General features: G+C 44.5%; 1 protein-coding gene across 2 annotated transcripts in view; it reads right to left on the bottom strand.

The window, feature by feature from the left end:
- Window positions 1-22,169, bottom strand: part of Cmtm7 (CKLF-like MARVEL transmembrane domain containing 7) — a 50,845-nt gene that overhangs the window by 5,628 nt on the left and 23,048 nt on the right. For both annotated transcript variants that reach the window (XM_005387527.2, XM_005387528.2), the window contains exon 2: window positions 3,135-3,308. In XM_005387527.2, the coding sequence (XP_005387584.1) occupies window positions 3,135-3,308 (174 nt within the window). The remainder of the gene's footprint in view (window positions 1-3,134; window positions 3,309-22,169) is intronic.

The following is a 22,169-nucleotide window of genomic DNA, read 5'->3' as shown; positions in this document are numbered from 1 at the left end:
AACTTCCTCAGTCTGATCAAGAGTATTTATAAAAGCTCATACCTAACATCATATATGCCTGTTCCTGCCATTCAACATTAATTTTTCTGTCTTTCGTAAGGCAAGACAATGAAATAAAGCTACCCAGATTAGACAGAAAGAAGTAAAATTATTTCTATTTGTGGATGATACACATGATTTTCTATATGGAGAATCCTAAGGATTGTACCAAAAATCTACTAGCAAGTAAAGGTCTGTAAGATTCAGGATACAAGTCAATATGTAGAAATTAACTATATTCCTATACACTTGCAATAAGTGATCTGAAAATGAAAGAAAAGATTCCATTTGAAATAGCACCAAAAAGAATAAAGTACTCTGAAAACTACGAAATATCCTTGAAAAAAATGAAAGAAGAATAGATAAATGGAGAAGCCTCTCATGTTTACAGATCATCAGGTAATACCACTAGAATGGCAGTACTTCCCAGATCTACATATTCATGCAATTCCTAGTAGAATACCAGCTGATTTCTTTGCAGAAATTCAAAGCTAATTCTAAAATTCACAAATAATCGTTGCAATGACTCAAAATAATCCTGGAAAAGAAGAAATTGGGAAGGCTCACATTTCCAAATTTTACAATTTAATACAAAGCTACAATAATCAAGAGTGTGGTTTTGGCATAAATGTAGATATACAGATCAATAAAATAGAACTAAGAGTCAGAAATAAATCCATGTATTTATGGACAGCTGGTTTTTGACAATGATGTCAAGATCACTCAGTGGGGAAAGTACTGCATGTTCAACAGATGGTGCTGGAACAACTTGCCATCTACTTGCAAAATGATAGCATTACCTTACCTCATGCCATCTACAAAAATAACACAAACTGGATCAAAAACCTAAAGTAAAAGCTAAAACTAAAATTCTTAGATGAAAAGACAAGAGGTAAAGTTTGTTGATCTTGGATTTGGTAAGAGTTTCTTCAGCATGATACCAAAAACATGAGCAAATAAATTGGCTTTATCAAAATTTAAAACTTGTTCAACTCTTGCTAGGAAGACATCATCCTTGTTTTCATATGGGAGGCAGAGGCACACAGACTCAATAATTAGTCCAAAGCTACTCAATTTGTAAGCAACAGGGGGGCTGGGGATTTAGCTCACCGGCAAAGCGCCTGCCTGGCAAGCGCAAGGTCGTGAGTTCGGTTCCCGGTACCGGAGAAAAACCAAAAAAAAAAAGAAAATTGTAAGCAACAGGGATGTATTTGAATTCAGGTCTGTCTGATTCCAGGGACAATGTTCCTCTGTGGAGGACCACCCGAACAGTTCTCCTTGAAACAAGAGCATTTGGCTCTACCTCAGTGTACTGATACACACAGAGTTGGCTAGGATATTTCTTTATCCCCTCAAAGGATACCCCTTAAAGGGTATCACCTAGTAAGTGAAAAACAATCAGAAGAATAGGAGAAACTATTTTCAAGTCATAAATATGATAACAGACTTTTTTTTTCTTTTTGAGACAGGGTTTCGCTATGCAGTTCAGGCTGGTCTTGAAATCACTTTGTACCCCAAGGCTGCCCTTGAACTCGCATCGATCCTCTTGCCTCAGCCTCCCGAGTGCTGGGTTTACAGGCATTCACCACCACTCTCTGCACTTCAATAACAGACTTTTAAGTTGAATATGGAAAACACTTACAATTCAGTAATGAAAAGACAACCTAATTAGAAAATGGGCAAAGATCTGAACAGACATTTCTTCAAAGAAACTATACAAGTGGTTAGAAGGCACATGAAAAGATTACTGACACCATTAGTCTTCAGAGAAATGCAAATCAAAATCACATGTGACACCACTGAGCACTCACTAGAATGTTTGAATCAGAAACTCAGATAGCAAGCGTTGGCAAGGAAGTGGAGAAACCACAATCATCGCTAAGAGCATTATCGAACGGTGCAGCCACTTTGGCACACAGTCTGGCAGTTCCTCAAGTACCACATGACCCAACAGTTCTACTCTTAGATGTATACTCAAGAAAAACGAAAACATGTCCACACAAAAAAACTTTCATGTGAATGTTCATAGCGGCATTATTCCTAACAGCCACATGGTGAATCCAAACGTCCATCAATGAAGGAAAAACAAAATGTGGCATAACCACACAAAGGATTATTATCTGGTTATAAAAGGAATGAAAAGCCAGGCATGGTGGCACACTCCTGTAATCCTAGCACTTGGAAGGCTGAGGCAGGAGGATCACTGTGAGTTCCAGGACAGTCTGGGCTACAAAGTGAATTCAAGGCCAGCCTGAACTACATAGCAAGACCCTGTCTCAAAAAGACACACACACACACACACACACACACACACACACACACACAAGTACTGATACATGCCACACACAGATGAACCACAAAAAAGTTCTGTTAAAAAGAATCTGATCCTCAAAAAGCACTCACTGCATGTGTGACTCCATTTCCATGAAATGTCCAAAGTGGGAACATTTTAGAGGCAGAAAGTAGAGTAGTGGTTACTTAGGGTTGGAGGAGATGAAAGCAGGGAAGTGACAGCCTACGGGGAAGAAATTTCTGTCTGAAAGTGACTGTGGTAGTGTGTGTACAGCGCTGGAAGTACAGCAAAGCCTTCAGAATTGTAAACTTTAAATGGGTGTCTGGCATGGCATGTGAACTATACGCCAATAAAGCTTTTAAGGAAATAATACAGTGGGGGAAAAAAAGGAAAATAATACAGCTGAAAGAAAAAACTTGGCAACTTTTAATCTGTCTCTTCAGCCCTGGCCAGTCCTTTGTAGCCTCCAAATAGCATTTATCAACCCTCGCCACACTATAAACGCCCATCATCCATTCCAGCTCTTCCTTCCATTTCCTCCTCCCACTCATACACACAGCCCATTCGCTATCATTTGAGAAAATAAGCACTGAGGCAAGAACCACAGCTTCCTGGAGCTGGTAGGCAAGCACGTTCTAGAAGCCAGCAGGAGATCAGGCAGGGCCAGAGGTCTGCAGCAGCAAAGGGCGGCTCAGGAAGAGGGTGGCTCAGGAGGGGGATGGCAGGTGGGAAGGACTCCTTTGGTCCAGTGTCCAGCCAATGCCCTGGCTTCTGCCTGTGAAGAGCAGGGCGGATCCCTTACCGACAGGGGCCAGCTGATACAGGTGAGCACACGGTAGAAGCGGAAGAGGTGCACCAGGTAAAAGATGAGGATCATTATCAAGTCGCAAATGGTGACCACTTCAAAGTAGCTGTAGGCACTGTAGTCAGTCCATAGGGAACTCCGCACGCAGATGAAGGCGATCAGCAGAGTGACCTGAGACATAAACACAGATATCAGAGACATGCCTTTCCAAGACAGGCGCCTGAGGAACAAACAAAAGAAAGCCAACCAAGTGTGCTCCTGGCAGGCCGGAGTTGACACACTGCTACAATTCAAGTTATTTCCACACAAACTGGCTGGAAGGTGGGAGGAGTGCCATTTCACACTCCGAGCTTTGAAACGCATGCTGTTGTGAACACTGAGTCCTCTCTGAAGTTTGCTATGTTGTGCTGGCAGGGTGCCTTTGCAGAGAAGAGCAGGAATGTAGGAAAACAACAAATCAGAACCATTGCAATTACTTGCTAGACTTCCACAGAGGGAAGAGTCGAGGGCAGTGTGATCCTAGACCTGGGATTACATACTGGGTTGAGTTATATGAAGTTGCCAATATTCTGCTTTAGATCTATAGAAGACAATTCACTTATCACAACCTACGGGTCAGCGGGCAGTGAGTTACCCTTTTAGTGATGTGAAATGTGGTATACATGATCTCACAGAAGCCCGGCAGAACCCTTGCTAGGAAGACATCATCCTTGTTTTCATATGGGAGGCAGAGGCACACAGACTCAATAATTAGTCCAAAGTTACTCAATTTGTAAGCAACAGGGATGTATTTGAATTCAGGTCTGTCTGATTCCAGGGACAATGTTCCTCTGTGGAGGACCACCCGGACAGTTCTCCTTGAAAGAAGAGCATTTGGCTCTACCTCAGTGTACTGATACACACACAGCTGGCTAGGATATTTCTTTATCCCCTCAATTAGCTTGAAGCAATGCCAATGTGTCCAGCCAAGGTGCTGATGTGTAGTCTTTAAAGCAATGGGACAGGTCAGTGATGCCCCACCTATAGCTTCCAAGCAGTAAGTGTGAGCTAGGGCAAGTGACACTACGCTGTCAACTGGGATTGAGCTTCAAGAAAGAAATCTCAAGGTGTGATGATTACACATCAAAACTGAAGCACCAGACCCCAAAACACTAGATACTGCCCTAACCTGTGAGATGCAGATTACTTTCTGCATATCCTTCTCTCTGCATATTGCAGAGGTGATTCCAGGCCTCCTACCTAGCCCAGCTCACAGCACTCACATATTTCCCAACTTTTCTCAGCCACTCATCCCTGAGCCACTCCCTTCTTCACAAATTAATGAAACTCACATTTGGCCCTGGGTTGGGGCCTTTGTTCTGGTTAGCCATTGTTCTAACTGGACTTAGGACCCCCTTGGCTCCCCACAACTATAAATATGCCTTAGTGTCTTTATTCTTGCTGTGGATTGTACTGAAGTGGTAGACTGAAATTACTTAGTTATCCAATAACTTTTCCATGGGATTACAAATATAACTTTACTGGACCACGATAAGGTGCAGGAAGGGCTTTCTATATTCCTCCATGTGAGATGCAGCTCTTCCTTCCCCAGTTTAATCCCTCATCACAAAGCAAGCAAAGAACGGTGGATGTGGAATCCTGGTTGAAATGCTTGCTCACACTGGGGCACGTGATGAGAGCACCCTAGGAAATACTGCTGCATGAATGAATGGATTCATGTGCAGAATTAATGAATTAAGGAGCAATTATTGAATAAATAGGTCAAATATACAATATTGGCAATATACGAATATGATGGGACAGTAGACTTCAAGAGAGAAGATTCCAAGCTTTTTATAACGGCTTTTCAAAAAGGACAAAACCCCACCCACTTCACATAGGCAGTAGACCAAACCACAGGTGTTAAATGTATACAACTTTAAGATCTACTTTAAAGGCACAGTGAATCTAGGACAAATATTATTTTATATTGCCTCTTTACTACATGACAGTGATTCTCAAAAGGTGTTCTGTGGGGGTGTGCACCCACGTGTGATTTTGCATGTTATGAGACATTTGGCAGTGTCTGGATGGATTTTTGCTTGCCACAACTGAGGAGAAGTGTGCCACTAGTATTTAATTGCTGGAAGCCAGTGGTTCTGCTAAAAACCCCACACTACACATGATAGCACCCAAAATAAGGAATTCTAGCTCTCAAACTATTACACTGCTGTTGAAAAATACTGCTATAAAAAATGTCAGTTAGCAATGAGAATCAAAGCATGAAATGAACCTAATTCCAAAATGGTTAATGATGAAAATGCTTCTACTTTCAACAGCTCCTTATTTTTAGCACTCTGTCAAGGTCCTCAGCACAGTAATAGGTAAAACAGAAAAAAAAGGACGCAGCTAAATGCTTGGAGTGGGCACGAAGAGCACTCTGTTTAGCAGATAAAACCCCTGAGTGTGGCCCTGACACAGGAACCCTCGACATTTGCGTATTCCCCTTTGCTAATGAGCAGCCAGAGTAGTTTCATCTTCTCAGTTCCTCTGCAGCCAGCCGGCCATGGCAATACAGTGACTCGCACCTGGAGCTCAGTTAAGGCTGTGAAGGGAGACTCTGCCTCCCGTAAGTGTGCATGAGCCCCATTCCAGGCCTCCTCTATTCAGGCAGGTGTGGGGGTCTCCCCAATCCTTCAATGATATCCTTGTGCTCTGGATTATCTTTTTTCCAGGTCTGTCTTAAAGCAGATAATTTGGGATTATGCAGTACGATGCCTAAGTAGAGAAGCAATTTTGTACCTAATCTCATGCAAAAATTAAAACAATTTTTATAATTCTTCTTGAATGACAGAGCTGTCTCTTTTTTCAAAGTGACACAGGGATGTGGAAGTTTCCCTCAAAACAAAAAGGGCCTGGGCAGGGTTTGCCCCTTGGAGCACCCACGGCTGAGTACTGTGCAGGAGGAAGTACTTACTGTCACGGCCCTCTCTAACCTCCCTGGGACTCCTGCTTGTGAACTAAGGCTTTTGAATTCTGTCCACTTGGCCAAAGGCCACTCACCATGCATTGTTCTTTAGGAAAGCCTTGTTTTAGAAAACCTCGCTCAGTATACAGTGTGTGTTTAGACATGCTCCTAAAAGCTCACTCAAGGACTCACTTATACCATCGTGAAGCAGTTAGATCTTAGCACGCACATGCACGTGCATGCGTATGCATACATGTGTGTGCACACACACTGATACCAAATTTTTCAGGAATTCTGAGGCCAGTAGTAACTTCTGTAAATTCTGGGGACCCTGCGTCATTTAGATCAACAGTCAAAGAGCAACAATGGGAAGGGCAAAGCAGAAGAAAGAAAGAATAAGATACTGAGGAAAAAGACCTGGGGGTGCTCACTTTCCCCTCCTCCTGCTCAGCTCGCAGGACCTCCTGTTCCCAGTAGAAAAGAGAACACAAGCCAGGCACTGTGCAGCATGCCTGTGATTTCAGCACTCTGGGGGGCTGAGGCAAGAGGACTGCAAGTTCATGTCCTGCCTGGGGACCTTAGTGAGACCCTATCTCAAAAAACAAAAAAGCCTAGGGATGTAGATCAGTGCAAAGGCCCTAGGTTCAATCCCCGGTGCTGAAGGAAGGGGAAAAAAAAGGAAACCCACAAGCCTGCCTGAGCTGAGAGATGCCAGGTGAGGGAGCCAAGTCAGGACTGACAAGGAGGCAGGCAGGCTGTCTGGAAGACAGGGGTGCTTCTGACGGAGAAACGGGACATCACGCTTCCAAAGGACTAGCTTGTTCGTTCAGGTGCTATCCAGCTCCTGTCATACACTTTTGTTCTTTTATAGTCAAATATTATGAAAGTTGAAAGTGAAATATCTAACACAGAGGCCCAGGGTTTTAAAGGTAAAGCAACCAGAACCCTCAACCCAAAGCAAGGGTTGCCCCACTGGCCATGACACTATGGAGTCACCTGAGATTAGAGAACTCCACTCTCCCTAAACCCACAACCTTCCTGACTCCACTCTCCGAATCCTTACTAGAAGCGATCCTTTTGTGAAGGCAGTGTGGGCTTCAGTTTCACAGGAGATGAAGCAAGTTGAAATGATACAAGAGATGCAACTACGCCCTGAGGTCTGTACTCCAGTGGACGCTCGCAGCCAGGGGGTCACGCACTTGCCTAGGTTCTCAGCTGGGTGAGGGAGTCTCTAGGAAGAAATGGAGTTTTGAGGTTTTAAATTTTTAAATTCTTGGAAACGTCCCAAGAGATAGTCTTCTGAAGATGCTCTCTTTCTAGCTGGGCTGAGCAGGGTGACGTGGTCACAGAGGTCCTGTCACACCTACTTGCAGCCTGTGCCTGGGAACAGTCCCTCAGCAGTCCCGAGCCTTGGTGCCACGGCTGTCTGAGCCACTGACTGTGTCCGACCGAAGATGTTACCAGACACCTCTGTTCTGGGATCCCTGGGCTGGCTGCTGGCATCACACAACTCCAGCCTCCCAGTCCTGACCTTGGACGGTGTTTCCGTGAGAGCCAGGCAGGTGGAGGGGAGCAACCAACAAAAGCCAACATCAAAGGTCTCAGACCCAATGTGAAGAGACTTTTCTGGAACAGCCCAGGAGATGAAAACCAGGCTTGCTCAAAGAAACATCAAGAGACATGGGTTATGAGCTGGTGGCTAAAAACTACACTTGTAAATCATGGCAGGACCATAAATGGCTTGGCTTGGCAGTGGACAGGCAGGAAAAGGAATTTGATAGTTCCTGACTCTGGGTGAATTCTGCTCTATTTCCAAGCAAATTAACCCCAGCCCCCGTTAAAGATTCCACTACATCGTCATCACTGAGCAGTCTTTGTGTAGTGTCTGGAAATAGTTTTGGCTGTTTCAAGTAGGGAGTGAGGAGAGACTGGCATCTTGGGGTGGAGGAGCAAGGTGCCTCTGGTTGGGCACCAGGGCCTAATGGTCTTTTAACGAGGAGTGTTTAGCATGTGCCCAGTTTTTCACCCACCCAAACAATCCTGCAAGGAAGTGGGCATACGTGTTTGCATAGTATGTTTCTGAATGATCCCTATAAGTGAAATTACTGAGTGAAAGCATATGCACATTGAAGATTTTGTTGTTGCCAAAATGCTATCCAAAAGCCACTTGCATTTCCCTACACAGGGAAGGCTGCCAACACAGATTATCGGTATCATCAGTACTTAAAAAGACAGAAATATCTTATTGTTCAGTTTTCTTTTCCTCAATTACTAGTGGGATGGATGTCTTTTCATGCTTATTGTTTATTGCCTGCTCATGTTCTTGGCCTATTTTTCTACTGTTCATATTTTTATTATGAATTTGATGAACTCTATTCTACTAGCTTATTATCTATCACAGATATTACAAATGTATTCTCTCAGTTTCTCATTTCCCTTTATTTTTGATCTTTTCACTAAGTTGAATTTTTAGATATGCAGTTCTATGCATCAATTTTTAAATACCTTCTGGTTTTATTTCTTCTTCTCTACCAAAGATTATTTTTAAAAGTGTTCTACATTAACGAGAAATATTTACTTCCTTTAAAAATATATATAGTTGTCCCTCAGTATCCACGAAGGCTCTGTTCCAGGACCCCCGTCCCCTCATATACCACATTCTGAGGTGCTCCGGTGCTTCACACAGATGGTGAAGTATGGAAATGGTGTGGCATTTGCGTATAACATTCACATATTCTTCTGCACCCTTTACTCATCTCTAGATTAAGTACCTGATTATATAACACAAATGCTGTGTACTAGTTGTTACACTATATTGTTCAGTGAATAATGACAAGAAAGTGTCTACACGCTCTGTACAAATACACTTTTTTCCCAAGCATTTTCAATCCATTATTGGTTGAATCCACAGACATGGAACTCACAGAGAAAACGGCTCACTGTATGTGTAACTTTCAGCTCTTGAAACATCTGGGACACATTTTGTAGATGGCATAACCTAGGACACACGATAGGGTTCTAACTTAACTCAGTCAGTTGATTGTCCCAACATTATTTATTGCACAGCCTATCCTTTCCCTATGGTTTAAAACATTTCTAACAATCCACTGTCCATTGAGTAATCATCATTAACTTTATTTATTTATTTATGTCCTTTTGAGACAGGGTCTCGCTATGCATTTCAGAGTGGCCCTGAGCTCACTTTGTAGCTCAGGCTGGTGCTGAACTCACAATGATCCTTCTGTCTCAGCCTCCCGAGTGCTGGGATTACAGGCGTCCGCCACCCTGACTCCCCAACCCCACTCCATCATTAACTTTAAAACACCTAAAAAGGCCTAAAATGTAAAACCTGTAGCCAGTAGTTTCCATACTCTCCAATCAGGTCAACATCTTTTAATGAGGCCCAGAGGCACTCCAAATCCTGATCCTAGCCACCTCTGCTTCTCCAGGTAGACTGGGAGCCTGGGGTTCCTCACATGCCACTCCTCAGAAAGGAACTTGATAACCTCTTAGGGTACCTTTGCCACCCATATAGGACCTGTGTGCCCGGCCCTCTCCAGCACAAGTGCAAGCTGATGAGGACAGGGACGCTGCTGGTTTTTCTGGGTGCTTTGTGCCCTGCGTGAGAAAGCACTCAGTCCAACACTGGGTGGATGAAAGGTTGCTGGGCCACCCTGTCAGCCTCTGTGACAGCTCTACAACATTCTGCTGCATTTTAAAAACACGTTTCCCTCCCTGCTGGCCACCAGCTCTGCTACTGACCATCACTTAGGAGACTGGCACAGTGCCTAGCATGTACAAAGGGATCAATGACATTTGGTGACTCCTGTCTGAACACATTTAAGACAGCAGAATGTCCTCAACAGCTGCCCCCACAGGTGTGGCATTCAGGCTCTGCAGGTAGAATTTTCAGATGAAGGTTTGGTGGAAGAAGGGCTTCCAGATTCTTAGCCTGTGACGGAAACAGAACATTCTGTCTGTAACTCAGGCTGAGCACCCCGCTTTGTCTCCAACCAACTTCCCACAACAAACAGAGCCTAGAACAGTTTGTGCAACAATCATCTCACTTGCACCACAGCGGTGGGTCACCAGCAAAGGTCACCAGGAACACATCTATGAAGACTGGGCTAGAAAGCTCTGTTTATCAAAAACGTCACCACATCAGAAGTGGCAAGATGCCCCACTACATTTATTATGTGACAGATCTGGTGGTTTAGTACTTACGAAGTTTTTGTTCGCAACAAGGAACAGTTTCCCTCCAGCTTACTTCTCTTTCAGGAAGTGACCCAATTTCCCAGACTCCTTAGTGGATGATTGAATTTCAAGACAATGAAAAAGAGCACGCTCTGCTCCTCACTCCCGCCGTATCATGGGAATCCTTCTTCATGTAGGCACGGAGTCAAACAACAAGGCTGTGGACAGTCACCTCCCCAAGGACACTCCCATGGGGGGGGGTCATCAGAGGCCCAGAGGCAGTCCGGCAATGTCAAGATGCCACAGGGAACCTCAAGGCGAAGGACATCTGCTCATTGTCAGCATGGCCCCCATAATGACAAGTAGAGCAAATGGAGTCACGAGCGTCGATGTCAGCTTAACATGCACCAAGTTCTGCATTACTGCCCATTCTAACCTCATGAGAAACTATGAGGTAGGAACTATTACATTTATAAAAAGGAAACTGAGGCTCGGAAACATGAAGTGACTTGCATCAAGCACACTAGTGTTAGGAGCCAAGGCTAGGGCCCAGATAGTCTGGATCCAGCAGCCTCTCTAAATGCTGCACCCCTTGTTACCATGAAAACGGCAGCCCCTGCTTGGAAACTGTCTCCAAGGGTACTCCAGTATGAACTTGGCTACCTGATGTGTGTCAGGAAAAGAGAACAGGATACAGTGAATGCGCCAGGAAGATGTCTGGGGTCAATAACAGGGAGACTGGAAGGCTGAAGGAGGAGCTAGCCAAGGCAGGGCAGGAGCTGCCGAGACCCAGGGAGCAATTTGGGAGTCCCTTGGCATGAGGAGTCAGGAAGAGCAGCAGTAGCACCATGTTTTGCGCACCTCGAAGTTCTGAGCAGCCTGATGTTGGTTCACTGAATCCTTACACAGTGCACATGACCACATGGCCCTGGTCCCAATCCACAGCTCTGAAAAAATGGGGACCAGGGGTGTTCACTTGCCCACAGCAGCTCACACAGATGGCAGGTGAGACCGAGAAGCAGGTCCAGGTCCAGCTGATGCCCAAGAGTGCAGAGTGACTGCGTTCTGAGGGATGCTCCAGAGGCTAGTTTGTATACTGCAGCCCAGTGGCCTGAGCTCTCACCCAGAGAGAGGCACCTCCTCCAAAGTTAGCAACCACAGGAGTGTGCCACGCTGGACTGAAGGGGCTACAGGGAACCAGACCCAAACCTGTTAAACCTCTAAAGCTTCTTTAAATTCAGTAACTTTCCCAGTCTGTGCTCCATGAAAATCAAAACTGCACTGCCAAGCTGCAGCTGCACTGCCACTCTACAAGGACACTGGGGAGGTGGCATTGAGGGAGAAGGGACCACAGAGCTTAAGAGGCAGCAGAGAGGACAAAAGGGTCAGGACCCAAGAAAAGGCTGTCAGGGTGTGGGCAGACTCATGTCCAGTCCCACAGCAAACACTTCTCATTTCCCACATGGAGCTCTTTCTGCTGCAGTATCACTCATGTCCCCTTGGCTGTCCCTGATTGGATGCTCCACAACTGATGGCTGCTACCTTTAAGTACTCAGTACTTGTATCCCACTTTACAATTTTTAACTAGGCTCATCACAACAGGCTCATACTTACCTGGAAGGTAAGTATACTGTCATTTGCCTTTTATGAGGAAATCAAGGCACTGAAAGGTTAGGTAACTTGCCCACAGTCACACAGCCACCAGTCTGGACCCTGGCCCATCCTGCAAGGCTGTTCTGCTTGCAGAGACCATCTGCTTCTCCTCATATCCTCCCCTAGCTCTGGCCTCTGTTTTCAGCATGGACTTAAACACTGACCTGTCCTGTTTGGAACGGACACTGAATAGTACTGGGCCTCCAAAAGACAGCAGGGAAGTCTGTGGCTTAACCCTGCCTCCGACTCCCTCCTGCTGGGCCCCCAACTCAGAAAGAGGGGCCTCCTGGAAACACTGTTCACGTCTACTAGCCTGCTTTTAAAAAAGTGTTGGTCTAATTACCCAATCAATACTTGTTCATTATAGAAAATTAATTTATGCAAACGCATCTTTATACAAATAAAAACTTTTCATAATGCTGCTTCTCAGCAGCACTTGGGACACTTTTCTACATACTGTGTTTTAAGCACATATGCATTATTTTTCTTCTCAAAAGTTGGATCACAGCATATAGTTTCATATTCTGCTCTTTAAAAAGATATTTATCTTTTGTCAATGTCATGTCTCACTCACTCTGCTTCAGAGTCATTACTGCCCAGTGAAATGTGCATTTTATGTATCTATTAGTTTATCATCATTTCCTGAATATGACATTCAGATGGGGGCTTAACTCTGTTTTGTTCACTGTTATTTTTCCCAGCGCCAAGATTCTCAAAGGGTTAGGGTTAGGGTGAGGGTTTTGTTAAATAAATGAATAAATGATTGAATGAATGAATGAATGAATGTATGCAATTGTTCATCCTTTTTCTGAGGGCCTTTTCTGTCCAGGCTCTGAGTTGGACCACATTCTGGCTCAATCCCCACCTCCTGTCTACAAGAAGGCCAGGTGCCACCACCCTGAGGAAGGTTCTCCCTTTAACAGACGGCTGAGCCTCATGAAACAAGCAGGGCCTTTTCACCCAGAGCAAGAGGTCAGCAGTGAAGCTGTGTGACTTACACACCCACACATTCAGGTGCAGCTTAGGCCAGAGCAATGCTTTAGTTTGAGAAAAGCTCTGTGCAGTTTGCCCTTGTTGCACACATATGACAGGGTCCACAACGAACCCAATGCACCCCAGTCCCCAGCACACAGAAGACCTTCAGTAGTATATGTAAAGCTGAATTTGGGGTTAAATTAAATCATCAACAGCACCCCACCCTCACCATGTTTAAATGCTATTGGGCTGAGTACAGTCTCTTTTCTGTAATCATTTCCTTGGGCTGTGTGGGTCTGACTGCAGGCTTGCCTGCATAAGAAGAGACTGTCTGGAGCAGGTATCCCCATGTTAAGAAGAGACAAGGCCTGGCAGTTTAGACACATGCTGCAATGTTTGTAGAGGAGATGAAACACAGCAGAGGATCTGTTTCACCATACTATGACTGGAAATGGGCATGAGAGATTTTTAGGGGTGACTGATAGAAATGTTCTAAAATTACAATGATGGTTGCACAATTGTCAACTAAACCATCGCATCACACACTTAAAAAGATAGTTTTTTATGATATTAAACGTACCTCAGTAAAACCATTAACACAGCAGGGAAATATAGTTAAACAAGAACTGGGCTTGTGTTGCAGCAGGTGATAGGTCCGGAGAGTTCACTATGATAGTCACACTACTTTTTGTGTTTCAAAATTTCCCCAAGAAAACTTTTAAAAATATGGACCAATAAGCTCAGAGAACAGAGGGGAGGAGAAAATGAATTGATACTCAGTCATTGCTCTTCTCATAAGGACAGGAGGTAGTTAGGAAACTGTTTTTACTTTTAAAACTGACAGTGATAATTTCACTGAATGAATGTATCCAGCAGTGTGATAGGAGCGGATTTCCTTGAAGAGTAAATAACAAATTTTCATTTCCTCTGATAAACTGAATAAAAGAAAGTGCACTACTTCATATTTTGGCCACAGTCAAGCTAAAAAACAAAGTTCTATGTTCCCAAAATACCCAACTAACACCGTGGCTCCTACAGAGAGGCAGAAACATGTCTGACGCAGTCAAGCAAACCTTGACTGATGTCTGAATAAGACCAGGTGGGCGGGGGCTGGGCATTTAGCTCAGCGGCACAGTGCCTGCCTGGCAAGCACAAGGTTGTGAGTTCGATTCCCAGTACCAGAAAAAAAACAAAACAAAACAAAAAAAAAAAAAAAAAAAGAAAGAAAAGAAAAAAGAAAGACCAGGTGGGCATAGGTGGGCCTGTGGACAGCTGTTGCCTGCAGCTTCCTGCCAACGCTCAGGTGCAAGGTGGGCTGACACACTTGTGTGAGGCTCTGCAAAGAACAGGAGGGCTGCCCTAGAGCAGTGAAGTGCATCCGAGAGCAGGATTGACTGGAAGAACTGCTGAGCTGTTTGCACCAGCTTGGCAGGGTGTGGAGATCATCTCTAAGGGCCTGAGATGTCTGGAAATATGTCTAACATGGTCTACATTTATAAGGCAAGTGAGGATCCTCTGGAGCAGAAAAGGAGAGAAAAGCTGAGCCTGACTCTTTGGAGCCCAAACCCAAGGTAGCTTAGCCCTTAGACTTGCTGCCCTTTAGCACTTCAGCCCTCTTCTGTTCAAACCATCCCTTGCCCAAAATTCACACCTTGACTTTCTGCTTTCTCAAGGCTTAGCAGCCACCATTTAAAACCATTCCTGACAGTTCATCAAAACTTTTTTTTCTTTCTCTTTCTTCCTTTCTCCCTCCGTCTGCCTTTCTTTTTCCTCCCTCTTCTCTTCCTTCTTCCTTCCTCCGTTCCCTCCATTGCCTTTCTTTCTGCAGCACCTTTAACTAGCTGGTATGAGGCAGGTGTTCCCAGGCAGTGGGTTCTGAGGCTGCAGGGAGCAAGCCATGGGCTTGGGTCACCTCGAATGGTGGGGTTTGCTGTAAATGGCATGGGAACCCCTCTGCACCTTCGGGAGGGTAATGGGCATTCCTCACAACCCAAGGGTCCCCGGTGGACATCCTCCTCTTTCTCTGTAGGTGTACCAAGAAGCGGCTCCCAGTTCCCTTCCTGATGCCTATTTGGACTTTCCCATGCACAGCCCAAATTGGGCAGCTGGTCACCTCCATCCTTCACTTTGGTTTCTCCTGGGCAAACTCCTGCTTCTAGACCAGGTGTCCAACAGATGATGACAGAGGTATTCTCTACCTACACTGTCCAATATGGTAGCAAGCGACCACCAGCAATTACTGAGCACTGGGAAATGTGCCAGTGTGATGAAGAAGCTCAATTTTTAATTTAATTTTAATTAACTTAAATCTAAGTAGTCACAGGTAGCTAATGGTTAGGTATCAGAGCCTCTAGACCCTCCATGAAGCACTTTGCCTTCCTGCTCCCCACGCTGAGGAGACATCCTTCTCTTACCCCTTTCTACCAGCTGCTACGTCTCCTTCCAGGTCTTACACCATGCACGAGAAGAAACCTCCATGCAGATCCAAACATGGTTCAGGATTCTTTGGGTTTCCCAAATAAGTCACTCTGAAAGAACTCACTCAATGTTGGTTCTAGTCAGTTGACCAGACCTCCATCCCATTGGGGGTTAAATACTGGGGTGCTAGCAGTGGCTGTTCATATGGCCAGAGGGGCTAATGACTTTCTACAGATATTGGCCAGAGAATGGTTGCTCCAGCCTTGCCTTGGGTCTTTTCTGCACAAATCTACTTCCATTTACAAGAAGCAGCTCTACTTTGGTGCCACTGGCTCAGCATGAAGACTGATGCCATTTTCTAGTTGTGTGGTTTCAACTTTCTCATGCCTCGATTTCCTCATCCATATGATACAGATGATCAAATGTCCTGTAAAGATGTATGAGGGTAACACCAGTTAACACATGTACAGTGCTGTGCTTGACACAGAAAAAGGACATAATAAGTTGTGAAATAAACAGCACACTAACGTGTCAGCATTTTTGACAGTTAAGCTGTGGTCTGGAAAACACCTGCAGATTTAACACTAAATTACCAAATACCAAAAAGAAAATGCATTTCCTTTGACTCGGTAACAACTCCCCTAAAAATTCATGGTACTAAAACATACATTTATACAGACCAGATTCCATTTATAGGAATAGCCATCAGAGAATGTTCTAAATATGGAAAAAATAGAAAATCTTCCACATGGAATAGTCCATGTTGGTTAAATATAGTCTATACTTATTACAAAATATTATGCAGCCTTTTGTAAAAATGTTCGCCTAGCAAAGAAAAAATTATCAAGCACAAAATTATAAGTTTACCTTTCCTTCCACCCTAATAATAGGCAGTATAGCAAAAGAAAAATACTACAAATGAAATGTTAACTATAAATATTTTGCAGGGATCACATTAGAGTGACTTTCTCCCTTTTTGTGCTTTTTGGGAGTATTTAAAAACCTTACATTAAAAATATTTTGATTTTTAAAATTATAGAAGCCTTATTTTTTCATTATAGCATTTCTTTTTTTTTCAGGGACAGTCTCCCTTTAATAACACAAGAAGATATTCATAGCATAAAGGTCCAGAGAAAGATTTACAAAATGAAAATACACTTCCACATATGCTGAGAGGAAAGAATGGAAGCCAAGTCCCTAGCATGTTAACAGTGGTTAAATCTGGTTTTCACTCAGGGTTTCCAGTTAGGGAAGCAGATGTTCTGTTTTCGGGATAATCCCAGTTTATGCTCATGGCCAGCTGGCTGACTGCCTGCTCTCCCTTTCACTCTCAGCAGTATCCTACACTTAACCTAATTTTAAGTTCTAATTTTCCCATTTGTGTTTGTATTTCTAAATCCTCAAGAACACGTGTCTCCTTAGTTCCAGTTTGTACTCGCCTTTCCCTTATTCCCCCGCCCCTTTTTTTGTCTTTTTGAGACAGGGTCTCCCTATGTAGTTCAGGCTGGCCTTGAGCTCACTTTGTAGCTCAGGTTGGTCTCCAACTCGCAACAATCAATCCTCCTGCCTCAGCCTCCCAAGTGCTGGGATTACAGGCATGCACATCATGCCTGGTTTCCCCTTATTTTAATGTGAAGATCAGAATGAAATTTGCTGCGGATCAGGGCTTTTCTTCCACCACACCAACTTATAAAATGATCGTTCACATACAGGTGGTAGGTCTTAAGACAGACACAATGCATCAATTTTAGAAATGAGGAAAATATATTTAAGCCTCCCCACCTCCATCAACCCATAGAACAGGATAAAATCAGACAGATGAAACCTGGCCAAAGAGATGTCCCATCAGGAGTGGGCTCCAGACCCTGTTAGTAACTGTGGCTGACTTTTCCAAACTGGCTGCAGCAACACCTCGTCTTACATGCTCTTGCAGAACTGTGCCACTCACTGGCAGGAAGCAGAATCTGCCTCCTCTGCCCTTGAACATAGGCAGGCCACCTGGAATGTGGAGGGAGTGACAATGGCATGACTTGCAAGGTGGGGTGAGAGACCACGGTAAGGCTCCTTCTGGCAGTGGCTCAGGTTGCTCACCCTTGAATCCCCATGTTGGGGAGGGGGGTCTTAGCTCCTACAGGGAGGCCTCGATGTGCAGAGCTCTGGCCCCAGCTTTCACGTCTTCCCATCGGAGGCCCCAGGCCCTGTGCTGGAAAGACAAGCTGTTTTCCATGGAGCCCTGCTCACATTCTTTATCTGCAGAAATTGTGAGAATAACTGGTTATTTTATACCAGTAAATTCTGGGGGGATCTACTATATAACCTAGTAACTGAAACAAGCACCGTTAAGGAAGGTCCAATGTGGCCCGTTTTGAAAATAACAAGTGAGTTGTTCTGGGTTTCACATTTTGAGCCTGCACAGGGAAGCTGAGATCTGTCCAGGGGGCAGTGATGGGCACAGGTGAGGGAGTCCCAACACCTGTGGCCTGCAGCTGGGTCTCTGGGTTGAAATACTGCTGTAGCACACACTCTCCGGGCAGGCTCAGCTGAAAGGCAGCTGTTGCCCTGAGTACAGTGCAACGAAACCAAAGTGGTGGGTATCATTTGAGAATGGCTCAAGAAATCCCAGTCTCTGAGCCACATCACTGAGTCACCTGCAGTCTCGGGACAGCAAATGAAAATGCCAGTGACGCTCAGAGGTGGCTGTTCAGAACTCTTACTTTTGGTTTGCAAAGAGCCATGGCAGCAAGATGGAGCAGCAAGAAGACAACACTCCTGTCTCCATTCCCTCGGCCCTCCACCCTTTGACAATCATGTATGCTTCTTCTAACATACCATTTAAAAAGAGGCTTCGGCTACCAAATACATCCACCTGTGGGTTTTCTTCAAATTCAACATGTGTGTGTTCACGAGGCAGAAGCAGAGCAGGTCCTCTGGAGTGGGGTGTGCTCACAGTACTGGGGGCGTTCTCTGTGACAGCGCACTTCTCCCCTCTACGCTGTCCTCAAGCTCCCAGCCTGCTGGACCCAGAAGGATGAGTGACATATGGGCAGTGCTGAGCCACTCCAGTTACTCTGCTGAAGCCAGTCGATAGCAGATGCCGGCAGATACACCGCAGGCATGGCAGCAAGCCCAATTCATGACTGGCAGAGCCAGTCCTTAGCTGAACTTTATCACATGCACAGAAGACACTTTTCAACTGCATCAAGATTTTATAATGATTTATTATGCTGCAAAAGCTAACAGATAACGACTGTTTTCAGGATTTCCCTGGCTTCTTGGTCAAACAACTCTAGCTTTTAAAGTGGAAACAAGAAGAAAGTCACTTGTTCAATGATTATTTATTAGGTACTAACCACATGCCTGGCCTTGCGCTTGTCGCCAGGGATACAAGAAACACTGGTTTCCATTTTGTCAAAGAGAATCTTAAGAAAGGCTTGACACAGAGGAAATAGTTATGCTGCTCAGTACTTTGGCCACTATCCTGGGCAAATAAATACTTGGAGAGGCCAGTCACTCTCAACAGGAGGCCTGGCATCCAGCCATGGCACAGGCCAGAAGTAAGTGCTGGGTGAGTTTCACAGTGTGGTGCTGGATGCCTTGATTAAAAACCGGGGCAGCCCAGTGCCAAATCAGTACCAGCCCGGGGAGGAAGAAATTAGTTTGGGGTAAAAAGAGACAAAGCAAGCATGCAAGAACCACGAAGAAGCAGGCTGTAAGCACGAATCACTGGTTGAACGCCACTATTGTGTAGGGTATGTGATCATGGTGTGGTGCCCTCGAGCCTAGAGAGGGGAGTCTGAGCCCTGCAGAGACCCCTTTCCATCAGGATACATAAAGCTAACAAAACATCCTTCCCAGGTCAAACAGGCATTATTTAACCACTATTACTAGCGGGCCTCAGTCTCCTCATCTTTTGAAAGGGGATAATACTAAAATATACCACACTCAATAACAGGATTGAATAAACTAATCTGGGCAGATCCTGAAGCCTTTTGCCACAGACACTTCAGCTTCCAGCTTGGCCTTCGGGCCTTTCAGGCACAGATCCTTGTATCTCCCATCATGGATCCTTCGGCCTCCTGATGTGGCCTTGCACAGACACTGCCATGGGCTCCAAGCCTTCGACCAGATCCTCCGGGTCTCCAGCATGCAGACAGACGTCTTGCAGTCTTCTACATCTGACTCTAGTAAAGCACAGACTAATACAGTAGCAGAGCTTGTCAGACCTAGTAAGGTGATGAGGACTGGAATCAGAGCGCAGAGGACTGGGAAGAGGAAACAGGTGGGAGGAGAGCAAGAGGTGGCACCGGTGTCCCAGGGAGGCTGCAGGATTCTGAATGCCTGGTGATGCAGGGCCCCAGCCCACACAGGAGGGTCCGGATAGCTGTAACCACCTAGGAAACGCCCCTGGTTGGCTCAGCATCTTCAGATGCCTCCCAATCTTCTTTTTAAAAAATTAGTCCATGTTTGCCGTACATAATGATCACATTCATTGGAGGGAATTTGTACTTGTATAGAAGGTCTTTTTTCCCCATTCCCCTCCTCTTCCTTCAGCCCATCTCCCCCTCCTCATTTACAAAAGCTTTATTTCCATTTTCCCCTTCCATTCCCTCCTTTTTTAATCTCTTTGTCTTCCTTCCTTCCCTTTCTCATTTGAATATGTTCTTTCTATCTCCCAGTACCTCCCATTTTGTTCCTTATTTACTCTTTCGGTTTCTCATACAAGACAAACAGTGTAATCTTTAAACATGTGTGTCCATATTATTTCACTTAACATTATGGTCTTGAGGTGCCATTAGCTGTCCTCTCCTGTCCCAGAGAAGCACTACGCATCTGTCTCCAGCTGCCTGTGCCTTTTAGAGAGCAGGGAGCCTACTTGCGGATCTGCCCCCTCAACAGGCAAATGCTTCAGCCTTTACTCCCTCTCTTCCACATGATTACTGTGACCTGCATAGGGCCAGCTGTCCACTGAGGCCTGGGTTCTCCCTTGCATTTCCCCTTGTGAGTCATCCGAGTGCCGGGTGAAAACAAAGACATCCCTTCAGAAGAAAGTTCTCCACCCTCCTGGCCTGATTATTAAGAATAAATTATGAAGGTGAGAACCAGGCGCCTCCCCACCTCCCCAGCCTGCAGGTTCACTCAGAGGCCTCCTGCCCCTCAGGACAGTTAAAGGATCCTGGTGGTGAGACAAAGAGGGCCTTTTAGTTTTAACAACAGCCCTCTTCTGCCAGGACTGGATGCCTTTGGAGGAAGCAGGCAGGCCACAAAGAGACTGAGGAAAGGATTTGTCCTCAACAGTGCCTCTCCTCATCCACCTGCTCATGTAGAACTAGATTGCTGGAGCAATGGAACAAACTGTCTCCTAGGGTGAAAATGAGGGCCGGGCATTTGGCAGGACCTCAGTAACAACTTGAGAACAACGTGAATCTAGCTACTAGGCTCAAATGCCTCTCCCCTGTTGTGGGATTGAGTTGCATAACTTCTTGCCTTTTTTTTTTTCTAAGGGTAGGGTCTCACTATGTAGTTTAGGCTGGTCTTGAACTCATTATGTAATCCCAGGCTGGCCTTGAACTCACGGTGCTCCTCCTGCCTCAGCCTCCTGAGTGCTGGAATTACAGGTGTGTTCCACCATGCCCAGCCTCTTCATGCTTTCCCAACATGTGGGCATATAAAGAAATAGGTAGAATATAAAAGAACAGCAACCACAGAAAGAGGAAGGAGAAACAACGGTATGTCTCAAAAGAAAGGATTTGGGATGAGGATATAGCTTAGCGGTACAAGTGCCTGCCTGGCAAGTACAAGGTCTTGAGTTCGATTCCCAGTACAAAAAAAAAAGAAAAGAAAAGAAAAAAGAAGACTAAAAGCTGGCTGAATCATTAACAAGTTTATGGAGAAATTCTTTTCAGTCTATCAAAATCCCCAAGAACATATTGAATCCAGCAATACATCAGAAATATAAATGCAGCATAATGAACTACTTGTTCCAGCAATGCATGGCTAGTTTAACATTTTCAAATGTCTCAAATTCACACAGCCTATAATACATAAATGAAAAAAGAAAAACCACACATTCATATCAATTGACATAGAGGAGCATTTAACAAAACTCAGTATCTATTCATGGTAAAAACTTACTGTAAGCAGGGAAAGAAAGGAACTTTCTTAATCTGATAAATGGCACCTGAAAAATAGCCGACAGTTAACACTGTATGTGATGGTAAGAAACTGCACACTTCCTTCTCAGACAGGGGGCAAAGGCAGGGTGTCCTTTCTCACCCTCTTATTCAACATACTTCTGAAAGTTGCATCAAGGCAAGAAAAGGAATAAAAGGTGTAACAAAACTCATTGTAGACAACATGATCCTCTGTGTGGAAAACCCTAACAAATTACCAAAAAAAATCAGTTTAGGAATTCATGAGCTAAAGTTCAATTTTAAAAAGTCTTTTTTTTTTTTCCTACAATGGAGTAGTACTCAGCCATAAAGAAGAATAAACTGGAGATTTCTATAGGTAAATGGATGTAACTCAAGACCATACTTATAAGTGAAATAAATCAAACTCACATGTGTAAACATTGTATTATCTCTCTAGTGTGAGAATCTGAAAGAGTATATAAGGTCCAAAATGTACAACAGTTACTGTGAAATGAGAAGAAACTGTTCAAAAGGAAAGAGACACTGGGATGGGGGAAAAGAGAAAAGAAAGAAGGGAAGAAATATATATATATATATATAAGATAGCTAAGATAGTTACTACTAATTTTTACTTATTTATTTACTTATTTACTTATTTGGTTTTTTGAGACAGGGTCTTGCTATAAAGTTTAGGCTGCCCCTGAACTAACTATA

This window comes from Chinchilla lanigera, unplaced genomic scaffold (genome assembly GCF_000276665.1).
Source record: "Chinchilla lanigera isolate Chin_1 unplaced genomic scaffold, ChiLan1.0 scaffold00029, whole genome shotgun sequence".
NCBI lineage: Eukaryota > Metazoa > Chordata > Mammalia > Rodentia > Chinchillidae > Chinchilla > Chinchilla lanigera.
The sequence above is the reverse complement of the archived record's forward strand: the minus strand, read 5'-3'. Positions and strand labels throughout refer to the sequence as shown.